Source organism: Apium graveolens, chromosome 1, assembly GCF_009905375.1.
Source record: "Apium graveolens cultivar Ventura chromosome 1, ASM990537v1, whole genome shotgun sequence".
Classification (NCBI taxonomy): Eukaryota; Viridiplantae; Streptophyta; class Magnoliopsida; order Apiales; family Apiaceae; genus Apium; species Apium graveolens.
In genome coordinates, this window is record NC_133647.1 from 191,782,166 (window position 1) to 191,797,802 (window position 15,637).

The 15,637-nt window shown below is 32.8% G+C and overlaps 2 protein-coding genes across 5 annotated transcripts; one reads left to right on the top strand and one right to left on the bottom strand.

Annotated features, from left to right (window-relative positions):
* The first annotated feature begins 3,241 nt into the window (after nt 1-3,241).
* LOC141674286 (uncharacterized) lies at nt 3,242-6,016 on the top strand. Of its 4 annotated transcripts, none has more exons than XM_074481014.1 (8): nt 3,242-3,365; nt 3,482-3,852; nt 3,926-3,997; nt 4,108-4,178; nt 4,263-4,404; nt 4,941-5,021; nt 5,109-5,198; nt 5,526-6,016. In XM_074481014.1, exons 2-7 carry the CDS (start codon nt 3,601-3,603, stop codon nt 5,190-5,192), a joined length of 702 nt encoding a protein of 233 aa, XP_074337115.1. In that variant the 5' UTR covers nt 3,242-3,365; nt 3,482-3,600; the 3' UTR covers nt 5,193-5,198; nt 5,526-6,016. The 4 variants fall into 4 exon arrangements, with proteins under 4 accessions (XP_074337115.1, XP_074337109.1, XP_074337121.1 ...); XM_074481008.1 differs by having other exon boundaries at nt 3,268-3,317; nt 3,409-3,852; XM_074481020.1 differs by lacking the exon at nt 3,242-3,365 and having other exon boundaries at nt 3,376-3,852; nt 5,614-6,016.
* A 4-nt stretch (nt 6,017-6,020) lies between these two features.
* On the bottom strand, nt 6,021-13,996 carry LOC141674280 (sulfhydryl oxidase 2-like). Its single transcript, XM_074481002.1, has 12 exons — nt 13,653-13,996; nt 11,675-11,699; nt 11,503-11,595; nt 10,502-10,683; nt 9,287-9,353; nt 9,088-9,156; nt 8,939-9,012; nt 8,698-8,854; nt 8,094-8,134; nt 7,179-7,325; nt 6,663-7,106; nt 6,021-6,418 (listed from the first exon to the last, which is right to left on the bottom strand). Exons 1-12 carry the CDS (start codon nt 13,889-13,891, stop codon nt 6,397-6,399), a joined length of 1,560 nt encoding a protein of 519 aa, XP_074337103.1. The 5' UTR covers nt 13,892-13,996; the 3' UTR covers nt 6,021-6,396.
* Nucleotides 13,997-15,637: the final 1,641 nt, after the last annotated feature.

Genomic DNA, 15,637 nt, shown 5'->3' on the forward strand with positions numbered 1-15,637 from the left:
ATATCCCCACATTACTGCTACTCCCACGCAGACACAGGAATAATGTTCTTGACGAAGACAGGTAATTTTCTTCTATCTAAATTCATCCACTTTTATATTATCGGTTTTTCTGATTTTAGTCCTTTTATAATAGTGATGGCCCCCTGTATTCACAAAAACTCCGCTTAATAAATTGGATGAGTTTGTGTGAGTGTTTTTTTACAATTGTTGTTTGAAATCTAATTTCTAACTGGTTTCTCCGTTTTGCATTTTAGTTGGGAAAGCAAGATTGAAAGATTGAAACCCTATCGTGTTGGCGGCGAGTCGGTGTCAAGATGAGAAAGAATTTAAGAAGAATCGTTATTTTATCAATTATTTTTCAGTGACTCCTTTGAAAGGTGTTTTTTTTGAACTCTTGGATGTACCAAATTACACATGCAAAATAAATTTCACTTTGATTACTCTTTTTTTTTTTTGAAATTGAGTCAGTTAGAATAAAATTGTAGAGATGAATTGTGGATTGAGTACTTGGCAAAAAAAATAATTGAGGTTTGAGTTCTATATTTTGTTTTGGACGCAATTGATGATGTTTGAGTTGTAAGTTTGCAGTGAAAATTCAGCCACTTGGGGGTTCTGTCAAAGAATTTAACGTTTCTGTAAATCTGTTATTGAAATCCTGGATAAAATTGGTTCCATCTATAGGTGGATAAAATTGGTTCCATCTATAGGTAGAAAGTGTTCAGATGAACCACAAGATTAATAGACACCTTAGTCATAGAGCGAGATAGTTTAAGAAAATCTTAAATCTCCCTATTTCGAGTATAGAAACGAAGCTTAGCATGAAAGTTGCAACAGTTTTTGAAAGAAAACCCCAGCAAACAATGTCTGGAACAACATTTCAAACAGTATTAGGAACTAAATCAGTAAATCTACTGTGTCAGGGTGCCTGCTAAGCTGATGCAATCACAGACAAACAATGTTGTTCAACTTACACCACCCTGACTCGATACAATTGGGAAGACCGAAGAAAGTTAGCCAAAGAAATGACCATTATAATTCGGTGTGTCCTATAAGTGCATATGGTAATAAACTACTACACTGTAGTATTTTTTCTGATGTGCTGAGTTTGTTCTAGGTCACACAGATGAGGCCTGAGGTCTGAGGGTGCAGGGTACATATATTATAGAAGATATATGTTGAAGGAGACATGAAACGAGTTTCTTGTCAGCATAATCTTTGTTAAACAGGGTGTACAACTTAGCCAATACGTAGACCAATGCTTGTTCTATTCACTTGAGCAAGACACTGACCAGAAAAGTATAGAACAAAGTAAATCCTGACAGTACCTGTCTTAGAGTCCGAGGAAAGCCATCAGGGAGAATCCAGCCATAAGACGCCTCGAAAGAACCTTTGGTTCAAAATCTCTGGAAGAAGTAGCACTTATCTTTTTAACTTTTAATTTTTTGTTTGTGTAGCCACCTTTGCATAGAATTAATTATACTGTGTTTCGTATCTTGGTCAATCATAAAATGATCAAAAGCATCTGGTGAAGCTGATTGTTTGTATGGTGTATCTGTGAGCCCATACAAATTTCTGTTGTTATAACAGTTTATGCAAAGACATATTAACAAGTGAACACGGAAAGATTTACATCTACAGAAGACTGTCTATCCAGATTGAATCGAGCAATTTCAACACACGTGTAATTTATGGGAGAATCACATTGATAATTTAACGCAAATTACTAGAGTAAAGGGCAAGGAACAACAGGAAAATACACAAAAAGAAATAGGAACTCAGTAAAATAATGAACATAGCTTTTAAAAGCAACAAAGAAACAAATAATGTACAACATTTAAATGAAAACTCGATGGTATACCAGCAGCATAATTTGACAATTCAGAAATAGTACTATCTAGTATGTCTTGAATGTTTACATAAACTGAAAACATAGGTTACATACTTAGAAATAGATTTAAACAATGGCTGACCAGAGCCTTCGTTCTCCCGAAACCGGGGGCGCTATTTATCTAAATTAGTATGCTCTTAGTCGATACTTCAAATTCAAAATTTTGATCATCGGTAGACTTTTTCGAAAGTTTTAATATTTTAAGCGCTGAATAATTAGTATTTCACACTTACGATCATCTAACTTTTTTTTGTCAAGTAAGATGATATAAGTTTAAATAAAATAAAACATGACTAAAATTATGATAAATTTAATAACATCACAGAGGTACTCAAATTTTTTTAATAGAGCACTTGATAAAATAAATTCATACCACAAAATATTAATAAAAACTCACTAATTTTTGTTATGTATCTAATGTTTGTGTATATCTTCTTCACTTCTTCTCATCTATATTTCCCTGTTTTTGTAATACGTAGTATGTACTGCTGAGTTCCTATCGAAGATAGGATATATTTTGCATTGTTTTATTGGATTGGGTTTGTTTTTTATTTTGGGCCTTTCAGGATCTATTTGGATTTATGGGCCTAATGATGGGATTGGACTTAATTTGGATCAACTTTATTTTGATTTGAATTCTTGATTTTATTTTATTACTCCATCCATCCCATTTTACTTGTCACATTTCCTTTTATGAAATCGACTAATTTTTGATCAAAGAGTAAACATTACTCTTATATTATTTCAAAAAAGTAAAAATTATATATTAAAGTAGATTAAATCTACTTTCCGGTGATGTAATTTTTCTATTTTGAGTTTATTTTATTGAGTTTATTATTTTATCGTAACTTAAAACACACTGTATTAATTACTTTTGAGATCGAAAAATAATATTATTTTAATAAAATTATTATTTTATTGAATACTATTTAATCGAAGTTCAAGAACTCTGCTTATAGTATCCGATATCCGGGGACGATCCAACCAACACCTTAATATTGATAATTGCTACTCCTATGAATTGTATAAAAAAAATTGATCACATAATAATCCAATTTGATAATAAGAGGATCATTGAGAGAGGTTGAAACTAAACTAGACAACACTCTTACTAATTACGACCTTTGTGTATGAACATCTTTGTTCTTACAACCTTTGTAATAAAATGTTGTTATCAGGAGCAGATAGAAAACTTGGGTGTTGATTAAATTTTGGGTATATCAGCACATTATATAGTTACATACCCCAGTTTTAGTTGTTGTAGGTACGTTTTGTTTACTTTAAAAGGGTTTGCAAGCAATCAAAATTGCGTGCTGACAATAACAACACTATAAACTCTTGCTTCATTCATAACACATAAATCAAAATTACTTTAACTGCATAGAGAGAGGAGCTTTTCTTGGCTTGAACATTATTGATTCTCCTTTCTGTAAGACTTTCTTAGTTACTTTCTTCATCTCCTGTTTTCTTAAGTCAGGTATCTATGTTAAATTCTCTCTTTTCTGCATCGATACTTTAAGAATATTCTGCAGGTTGATAAAAACTCCACACTTAACGTTCGAGTTCTTGTTCCTATTTTTCACTCTACGGAAGAATTTCTACGAGTTTCTGAAAAATTCTTGGAGATAGAAGCGGGAAATTGCGAAATTCACAGCTGCAGGCTCTTTGAAGTTCCATCATTACTTGTCTCTAAGAGGTGGTATTATCTTAACATGGGAGATCACTTTGTGTTGATAGTTAATCGGTTGCTTACTGAATCCACCTTGGAGGCTGCCGTTGAAAGCAGCAAAGTAACGAAACAGTTGGTGGCCGCAGAAAACAATGACACGGTCGTTAACTGCGCATCCCACCTGAACTCTGAAACTGATTTGTCTCGTAGGAAAATGGCTGAATGTAGGATATGTCAGGACGAAGATTTGGAATCGCTGTTGGAGGCACCTTGCTTATGCCGCGGCAGTTTAAAGGTTGGTTAACTATCTATATTGTCTCATGACTTGCCTGTGCTCATTTCTATAATTCTTTCTTTTGTGGGGGCAGTACGCTCATCGCAGATGTGTACAGAGGTGGTGCAGAGTGAAGGGTAACACTACGTGTGAGATATGCAACCAGGTTCTTGTTCTTTCTGTTGCTGTTACATTTTCTAGCTTATGTTCCCTAGTAATTATGGTTTTATGTTTATAAATTAATTTTTTAGTTAACTCTGAATGGATACTATACAGCAATTTAGGCCGAATTATACAGCTCCTCCGCCTGTGTTTCAATTTGGGCGTATACCAATGAACTTGAGGTGGTAGTGTTTTCTTTCTCCGTTTGAGCACCTGCCTATGAAGTGTGATTCTTTGTAACGCATGCATTAACTTAAGTCTCATGTCAGGGCAATCGGCAGACTTAACCTACTTGACTCTCACTCGATAGCAATGGTTCCGGCTGATCGTAATTTTCTGGATCCTATGGATGATGAATACGCAGGTTCTGCTTCAAGAAGCTTAATGCGCTATCTTTCAGTAGCTGCAATTGTAAGTTTTCAGTCAAGAAAGCCTCAAAATATTCATGTTTGACAAACTACCCAAACCAAACATGTGGTATTGAGAGGGTGAGATGCACACAGACCTTATCCTAGTCTACTAGAAAAATAGTTTGTTTTTTATATCTGTGCTTTTAAGAAAAAAAAAAATTCACCATTAGTAACCCTCGCGCTGTGTTCATGTTCCAGACTCTTTTTTGGAAGGAAAGGAAAGAGGAAGAAAAACTCTTTATTTCTACAACTTGTTCCAGAATGATTTTTCTGTAAGAAAAGAAATAAAGTTAAAGACTTAGAATAGTCGGGAAATAAATTCTTTTTATATTTGTCTCCGAAATTTCATCCCACGCATTTAAAGATTAAGAGAAACGGAGAAATACTCGCTTCTTTTTTGTTCTGGTATTCCGGAACACAGTGTCAATCCCCTACAGTCTATAACTAAAACAACAGACGCAACATCCATAGCTAGCTTTCGAGATATAGACACTCTATGTTTATCAGTTTACGTGTTTTTTTGTGCTGGCTGTGCAGTTCATGGTTCTACTGATGTTAAGGCATACTCTTCCCCTCCTTATTAGTGGATCGGATAATTATTCTTTCCCGTTGCTCCTGGTGAGATTAACCAGCCTACAATTGAGTTGTACGAACAAGAGTGCTACACTTTAAGAATTTTACAGTTTCTCAATTTCGTGATTTCAGTTTTTTCTGCTACGCACTTCAGGAATCATTCTCCCGGCCTATATTATACTTAAAACAGTTGGCGCCATACGCCATCGCTGCTAATGACAGGTAACATTCGGATTGTTCCATTTCAAACATGTACCTTCATAACAGCAAAGCACCTTGACTTTAACAGTTGAGATTGGGAAACGACCTTTTGCCATAATTTATTTCCCCCCTCAAATTTACATATTCTAAAAGATAAATACTAATACTATTTTGTAAAAGTTACTAGCCCATACAATTGGCAGCTATTGTCGCCTTTTTTCTTATACCTATTCTAGAAAAAAAATTATAAGACAATAAGCTATGTATTCTCCTTTAGTGGTTATCTTGGTCACTTTTCGTCGATTATTGGCAAGTAATAAAAAGCATCTCTTTCTTTAAATGGTGAAGGTGATATTCCAACAGGCAGAAAATAATCCATTAACCTTCATTGATGGACTTGCCAGTTAATGGTGAATTATGGCTTACAATTGGATAGGTTTGTGAAAGTGGTGCTACAACTTAAAGTAAAGGGGATGTCTGATCGAATGGCCTGCCGTCTCCTACATAGACATTCTTATAACAATCGGACAATTAAACATCTCTCCTGCTTGCTCTTAAAATCTACTTGTGTCCTTGCAGCTCTTATCTCTTCTTCAAAAACTGTTTGCATGTACAGATGTATACATCTATCTTTATTTGTAAACTATTACAAATATACTAAAAGAGCTATTAGTAGTCGGATAAAAGATAGCAGTATAGCACTAAACGTAATTAGTAGTAATCAATTGTGGGCTCACCCTAATCCCTAACCTCTATGTACAAGGATGCTACCCTAACAATAATCTTGTGTCATACCTCGTGATCTGCAAACCAAGTGCCAAAAAATAATCAACATAGCATATCTGATTTGCAACAAGTATCAAGCATTCAAGCACAGTGAATAAAACTACTTGTTAGTTAAAAGTAGCTCGTGACCAATTTTACTCCACCAAATATAAATTTCGTCCTATTTGCAGTAAGAAATGTGAGAGACAAGGCAGCACACAATATTAAGAGAACATGTATAAAGAAGCGTAAAATCATATACCAAACTTGACATCAGTATATAAACCTGTACACTCCATTTTGTATAATAACGTTAAGCCTGTAAATGGTACAGAAGGGACCTCAAACTGGTCACGCGTAAAATGCAGCCATATGGTTGAATATAGGGACCAGGTTTCACTTGCTTTTCCACCTTAATTCGTTGCCATATATAAGGTGTTTCCTTTTAAAAATCTCAACTCCAGCTTCTCCTTTGCCTGAAATGTTGGTGGAAGAAAAACATATAAGAATGCTATTGTACCACCTTCTAGCAAAACTCCAACCCCTTTCTCTAAAAATTCTCTCTTCAAAAGCTTCACTCCCACCATGTTTTTCATATTTTTTTCTCTTTTAATAAAATGTTTAAAAAATTGTTTCTGTATTCTACACTATCACTCTATTCTGAAAGACATTATGACTTTTAACAGTTATATGCTCTTTAAAGAGTGAAGGTGTAAGTACTTCCGATTCTTCTGTTTTGAACGCCAGAAGCAGGCTAGTGCTCCAAATGCACAACTTGCTAAAGCAATCGCAAGCGCGGCACCCAAAGGAACAAGTGCATGCGCTGAAGTTGCTGTATCATCAATAACTTCCTTTTTGCTTCCAGCATCACCAAGAAGCTCCTTGTCTTTGTACAGAGTCACGAGTGTATTCCCGTAATAGCTAGCCAAAAATTTAAAAACCTCATTCTGGTCCCAATCATTTTGATTGTTTACATCACTCTTGTGGCTCTGAGCAAGATAGCAAGAAGGGCAAAGTTGTTTTGGAGGCCAAATCATCTTTGGGAATTTAGGATCACCGGTTCCTTGAGAGGCTTCTTCTTTCAATAGCCTACTGTTAACATTGTTATGCGCAGTCCACAACCAGAGGGCATAATCTCGGGTTCTGTTGAAAGGACTAGAGACACTGCAATTGATGTTAACAGTTAGACTGTTTGAACTTCAGAATTTACTAAATATGTTGAACTTACAAAACTACCTTGAGCACATTTCATAGAAATGTTGGCGACACTCCTCGCAGATGAAGAAATTGTGAATAAACTTGCATGTAGCTGTAAATGCCATCTGGCTCTCTCCATCTTCAATTCTCACAGAAAGTGAATGTAGTAGAACCCACAATCCGCAACTACAGAAAGAAAAAGTCATTGGGATTATCAGAAGATGCAAATTTCCTAGACAACGTTTAACATGTAAATAGTGCAGACATTTAACCATCAATACTGGTCGATAGGTTCTGTACACTAGAATTATAAAACAATCGACATTGGGCCGTTGGCCATGACCAACTTACAGGATAGTGAATATACAAGAACTCACATATTGTCAATTTAATAAAAATAATCATAAAAGTTGATTCAATTAGCAAGAAAAGAAAAGGCACAAGAAAATAGAAAACATACCTAATTCCTTTTTGGTTTAAATAATTACTAAATTCTAAATTTGAGATGGTACAAATAAATAGGGAAAATAGATTATAAATTTTCGAAATAATTTACAGCATCTCTAACTAAATGTGGGAACACAGTCTAATTCAAAAGAATAATATTTTTATTGCTTCTATTTATTATTATGAGGCACGTGCTCCCGTACATATCTTCCCACGATTACCCACACATCATGTACCTGCCAAGTGCTAACAATGCCACTAAACTATGATGGATACAAATTAATTTTGGCTTCATCAACTAACAGTATGATAGTTTCCTTGAAGATGAACAGTTGAACTGTTTCTCGTCATTTCAATCAGTTGTTATGGCAATGAACAATATGCAACTTCTTGTGTACAAAATTGACAGGTGTGCTTAAAGAAATTCTTGGGAATTAAAAAAACTCAATAACATAAATCAAGAAAGCAAAACTTTATGAAGCACAAAAAAATTATCTTAGGTTTTACCTAAAGCCTCTCGTTTCGTTATTGCTACCACGACAAAACATCTGCAATAGAAATCCAGAGCAAATCTCAGTTAATTTCATAACAATCACTTTCAAAGTAAGCGTATTATTTTCAGCAGATATCCTGTGGCAATTTGCAAATCAATAGCAAAAATGAAAGTATAGTCTACTGTATTAACCATTGGAGTTTACTGGTTTGGTGATGGGGTGGTATAGAAGTAGTGTACATTAAACACGGTTGCTTTCTTAAGTTGTAAACTCACTAAAGCCTTAAAACTTAAACGGGTTGTGGCCGCTAACTTAAATACTCGCTACTTGAATTTTCAGATGAAGGTGATACTGTTAATTTGTTATAATATAATTATGGTATTCATATTTAGAGCGGTTAACCCAAATGATTAATATTAATCGCATGATTGCAAAACCAGATTTGATAAGTTACAATAACAAAATGGAATTACAATTTACACAGTTTAACAATTCTTCAAGAAAAATCCCAGAATATATGCCGAAAAAAAACATTTAATCATTTTCAGAAATATTGCACAAAGCTGTCTTAAAACACAAATTGCATACTTATTTCAGAGAACTTGGTGTAGACTTACATAATATCCACGAGGAACTTCGTTGCCACAAATATGAAAATTACTCAAGGTACTCGTTCCATTAGTAGTCATACATTCTTGTTTTTTGCCTGACAAGATATCTGACGGGCACACATCATCGAAGTTTACTAGTATATCCGCGCTTCCTTTCCGGCACCTGATAAAATAATTCAGAGGTAAACAGTGAAAGAAATTGCAATATGTTGTACACCATTATGGACCCGAAGAGGGTTGTACTAACCTCCTAGAAGGGTGATGCGCCACAATAAGTTGGAAAAATTCTATAAAAGACGCGCGTGTCTCAGATTTTATCATCTGTACCAAGTGCATATGTATAGTTAGTCATTAGATCCCAAACACTAAGACAAGGAAGCAGCAACAGATGCGCACCTTATGTTTTAAGATCAAGTCAAATGCCATTGATGTTGCTTCCTCAATATCGTATACAGCACGTGCAATCTTTTCCAAGACAAGTGTTAAAAAAAAGGTTAATATTTCCAACCAGATTATAAAGGGTTAATGTGCTAAAACAGTTAAAAAAGGTTAATGTGCTAACAATATGAAGTAAGTCTATAAAAATGTCAAGGACCTGTGCAGGATCTGAGTTTGATTGAACAAGCTCATTTTCATATCTCTCATCATCTAAGCTGTATGAGCTGTCAGTAAGATACAAACGATTACTCACTTTAGAGCACATAAACTAAGCTAATGTGTATCACAATACATAAAATGATAAAAGTACACAGTTTTATTAAAAAACTACACAATACACAATATACATAAATCTGGATTCTGGAGACCCTCGCAAGTAAAGAAATTATATGAACTACCTTCTCTTTTCAGTATTTTAAGAACCAATTATTATACTACTAAAATATGTACCAGTTACATTGACACCTACCAGAGACCCAGAACAGGGAAAATGAATTTATAAAAAACTTCACCGTTACGAAAGTCTGATAGTGTCAGTTCCATCCTTATACTATTAACACAATTCCAGTAGTGTAATATCTGATTTTTCTAATGATTCAAAATTTACAACCCTGACTTGCAAAGAGACATAAAGTTTAACTTGCATTTCCTTCTAGAAAATAACCAGTGTTCTAAAAAATTGGAGATAGGTTCAACCACCGAATAACGAGTACTCAGATTAATCGAGGACTACTAATTCAGAAGTTTGAGGTATAAAACTATTAAGTTTAGCGTACATTATATATATTAATTAAATATATTTTTCACCTAATAAAATTATATTATTATATTATGTGATAATAATATGTCGTACATGACTTTGATCATATAAAATAATTAAATTCCATAAGTTTCCAGTCAAAATCTCATAAAAAATATGTAGGCATACTTTTACAGAGTTATACTCGATTTACGTGAAGCCAGAGTAGTTAGAAGAGTAACACAAATCTGAATAGGAAATGAGTCCGACCCCGAGTCAGGCGACTTTTAGAACACTAATTATAACACATTCACCATAATTTCCCAAATCCCACCCCCACCCCTCTCCCTCTCCCTCTTTGAAGCAGATAGATCAAGGCATAAACTCTATATTTTGATTTTCTATTAATTCCTCATTTGTTATGCATTTAAATCGTAGTAAAACAAAACTTGCTTTTTATATTCCTGCAACCCAAACCATAAATTGTTTGCTTCTAGGACTCGTGATATACAATAACACAAGTCCTAATTAATCTCTTCCCTGCATAATCAAGAATCTCATATTTTGATCCAACTCACATGATGAAAAAACATGCAAAAACCTTAGCTGAAGGTTATAAAAATATTTTCTGACCTGCCCATTTGGTTATTGATCCATTTCAGCAATCTATCAGCCGTCCTTCCATCATCAATGGAAATTATTTTACTATTCTCCTGCTTTGGTCCCCAACTGCCAGAGACAAATTGAGAAGGTGGTCCCCATAGAAGCAGAGGGTAATGATCAACAGAGAATTTATCGCAAAGATTATTATTTATCTGTGCTGCCAAACATGTGGAAAAGGGAGGACTGATCACTAAGCTACATAATGAAGAGGATTAATAAAACTTGAAGATCATAGAGATTACAAGTGAGAGATCAAAAGATACACTAATAGATGTCCGATGACAATGAGCAAGTTTAGAACATCAGGTATGATGTGTAAAAGGGAGAATTATTGTTGTTACGTTTATAGGTCAGGGAAGAGAATGATTGCGGGAACATACTTAAAACTAAAATGAGTGTGGAAAAATACTCCAGACTGTACAGACACCTAAAGAAGCAAATAAACTCATAAAGGAATCTCGTGGCTGATACGTCATTAGACTCATTACAATATAAGCAGTTCAACTGCAGTCAAAATTACTAATAGGATAAGTTGTGCACAAGTTTTTTAAGGAATTAATCATTTCATATTATAAAAAAAAAAGAATAGATACAATCATATTCTCATTTTAAAGACATAAAAAATTGTATTCCATCAATTAGCAGTAATTTACTAATTTGGTGAGCATCTCAATAAATCCAGCAAGATCTAAAACTAAAAAGAACTGAAGATAACTAAAAAACATGGCATACGCCGCATACGGCATGTTGTTTACTACATCAAAATTATAAAAATGTACTATCATGGAATAAAACACAACATTTGATCTGAAATAAGAAATGTGGCTAGTTGTTTAATTATTCATCCAGGATCACCACTTAATAAAATCATACAGGACCACCAGTTTTCAGTAAGATCCAATAGTGATATTAAAAATGGCACGCGGGATTTCACTAAAGAAGAGAAGATTAATAAAGAATAGCAGCAATACCGTTTCTGCACAATCAACCCTGGCCATCAAAATTAGCCCCGGATGAACTGCATTCGCTCCATTAAAAAGCTTGGCAACTTTTTCATATTGGGGCTGCAAAATTTAATTAGGACAATCAGATGAGAAAAACTTAATTGCAAGGCACCAGTTTGAAAAATGCACTAACACATACTTTATAGTTCCTGCAAGCTGGACACCTGCAAGACCAACAATACCATGAGAAAAAAAATTATAGAAAGGACCTTCTTGAAGTTTCACGTCCAAGAAGGTCAGCTACAGCCTACAGTTACAACAAAATGAATATTTTAATAAAAAAATTGCATAGTTTCGATTCATTAATTTCCTAAATCGCTGCCAACTACTCTATTAGCAACAAAATATGTCTATTAGCTGAAAAAATTCTTTAGATTAGCTCAAATTACTGAAACAACTTTTTCTGAAACAATTTGAAAACCAAGATTTTTAAATTATAATTCAAATCATATACTCAATTCTTTCAAATTAAAAAACCCACAAAGATCTATGCTCTTTCATCACCATTCAAAATTATACTAGTTAGAATTCCCCTTCCTTCTATCATTCAATATATAGACACACATATATAAATTATAAAAGTTTAGTTAAACTATAAAAATTCTACAATATACTAAAAGAGAGTACAGCTCATGTCATCATTGCTGATGTGTCAAGCTCTATTAAATAGCTGACATCATCAAATTCTATGTGTCAAACTCATATTAATTTGATGATGTCATCTTCCACTAACATTTTTTCCTAATAATAATTCTTTATACTTTCAATGACTCACTTTCATTATAACCTCTACTTATTCTCTCTTTTACTCATTTCTCATTTCTCCCTCCTCATTTTTAAAGTCTTCACTAATTCTCTCTTCCATTAATTTAAATATTCATCAATTTATTATATATTTTTATAATTAATAAAAATATATAATTTTTGTCATACTCTTTTTAGGTGTTTATATTATTAATTTTATTCTATTTTTTAGCATCATAACATGATATAAATATAATACATATTGAAATTAAACTTTTTTAAAATATATTTTTATAAAAGAATTATAATATAACCGGGCATGTGCCCGGGAACTAATTTAGTTATTTAATATATCCACACACATATCTAAGAAACAATTTGAGAACCTATATTAATTAAAGAACCATGAACAACCTTCACCACTCTCCATGTTACATCCTGCTACATTTTCTATTAAAAGTCTTCGTCCCAATCACATTTTCTTGTAAAGAAGCATTCTTTCCAACAAACACCTTCATTTTTCCAACACATAATTAGATTAAGCATAACAACTCTTCTCTCCAATTATTGACAAAACTTCCTGTATATATATAATTCATCTCCTATATAAACATATATAACCTAAACACAAGTTAAACAAACAAACACCTATATTAGTCATATCCAAAATGCACACAAATTTACAAATTAAACTTTTAATTGGTCAATATATCCACACACTAACATAGGCAAAAGTTGAGAACTTTTATTTACCACACCAATACACCACTATCTACGGCCTACACTATTACAATCCACACACTACTCTCTACGTTACATCACGCAACATTTGCTATCAAAAATCTCCTCTCAATCCTTATATAATCCATAAAAACTATTCTTTCTAACAAACACCTTCACATTTTCCGCAAAAAATTCCATCTTTACCTAACAAGAACTCTTCTCCTCAATTCTCCACAAAAACTACTATACACACAATTCATATCCTAAAAACACATACACACATACAAATTAAAACAAACTAACAACTCCAACCACTACAAACCTAACCTAACTAAACTTAAACACAATTCAACACTTCCTCATTAAATTAAAAATTCTCTCTGATCCTAACATATTCAACACAATGCATTTAAAATCTAATTAAATATAATTCCTCGGTCCCAATGATATTCATTTATCGTGATTTAACTAAAACAAGCAAAATAATATTTTTAAACTCGATAAATAAACATAATTCTCCGGTCCAGACCATATTCACTTATCGAGATTTAACCAAAACAACAAACATCTTAACGATATTCAATTATCGAGATTTAACCGAAACACCAAACAAGCATAGCAATACAACAAAACACCCAAATTAAATTTACCAGTGAGCAAAGAATTCGACAACGGAGAAGGTAGCAAGCGTATCTTTCAAAACAGAATCGAAATTAGATGAATTCAAATCAACGGCGTAATCAATTTGATGTAATTTATGAGTGTTGATAGCTCGAAGAAGTGATCGAGATCTAAGTGAAGTTGAAGACGAAGCTTTTAAGCAACTTATAAGTAACAGAATCACAAGAATAAGTAACTTATACATCGAATAAGATCGGTTTATATACATACAGACACTTCTGTTCTGTATGTATAAAATTGAGATTTTGGGGTTTGTTTGGGTTTGGGGGAGAAAGAAGATCGCGTTTTGGTGTTTGTTTTTAATTTTGGTAAAATGTGAGTAAATGAAAATTTATTTGTTTATTTATAGACTTGTGGGGTTTTTTTTGGATAAAAAGTAACGTTTCTGACTTTTGTAAGTTAAGGGAGTTAACAGTCTTGGTCAGAAAATCTTTACCTTAAATGCGATTAAATGTTTGTATAAATGTCCACGTGACATTTTGGATTTTTGTTTGGAAAAAAAAAAGTCTTACTTATATTGAAATGCAGGACAGAGAGCAGATCAAATGTTAGTGCCTCCGTTTTCTTAGTTGTCAAATTATTAAAATTTGACCGAAATATATTAATATTTTATTAATTGATAAAATAAATAATATATGTCATTGAAAAGAACTTTTATTCTACTTCACTATCTAATTTTTAGTTTTTTAAAATAATGTAAGAGTAACTTATAATTTACGGTCAAAAATTAGTCATTTGACTAATAAAAATTAAAATGTGACAATAGAAAAAAGACGGAGGGAGCAGGGGTGAGCAAAACCAGATATCCGGTCCGGTTTTATAATTCGAACCGAATATTCGGTTTTTCGGATTACTAAAATTATATTATGTATCTGAATCTGATTTAACTGGATGTCCAAATATTCTGATATCCGATTAAACCAGACCCGAAATCAAATTATCTGGATCCATTTAAAACTACCATTTTTGAAGAAAATTACGATTTATGGGATAAGTAATACATATTTAAGTTGTGAAACTAATAATGCATGAAACTATACTTTTGTCATCATATATTCATATTATTAGTTGGGAAAAATGGTGACACGTAAATTAATTTAATATAAACATTGTTTGTAAATTAGCGAACATGATCAATATAAACATATTTCTTGATGCACACTTATATTGAATTTGTTGTAATCTAATTTTTAGAATACTCGTCAAACATAAATTATTAATTCTTACTATCAATTCTGTCAAATTTGCAAGTATGATTAATATAAATTTGTTAATATTAACACACTTAAATTAAATTTGTTAATGATACTAATGAAGGAATGATGAGTCAATAGATATTAACCCGAAACTTTTAAGTCCCGGGGAGAAACAGTCGTAATGTCACTAAATATTTTTTAAAAGAAAATCTAAAATAAATATAATTTGTCATGTATTTATACATATAATTTATTTGTTATTAAAAAAAAGTAAAAACCGGATCGGATCCGGATATCCGATTTTATGAAAAATTGTAATCCGGATCCGAGTCCGAATCTTTATAAAGAAAACATGATCGGATATTTGGTCCGAATTATTCAAATCGAATATCCTAATTATCAAATTTTTTAAATCACATACCGAATCGAAAATTCGGATAATCCGGTTTTCGGATTTTTATGCTCACCTAATTTATTAATGCGCCTTCATAAGCATACACCGGGGACATTATAATTTAATTAGTCACTTTTCTAAAAATCATACATTTTGCAAGGTAATCTATACCATATTATAATAACCGGAATGAAGTATAATTTGTATTTTGGTTAACCCCTCATTTTGGTTATCCATTTTCATCTTGACCGTCGGATTTTTTTCATCAAATAATCAGAACCGTTAGATCAAAAAGCTAAAAAATGCATTATAAAAGTTCTCAGATTCGAATCCCGTCAACAACAAATATTTATATTATTATTTA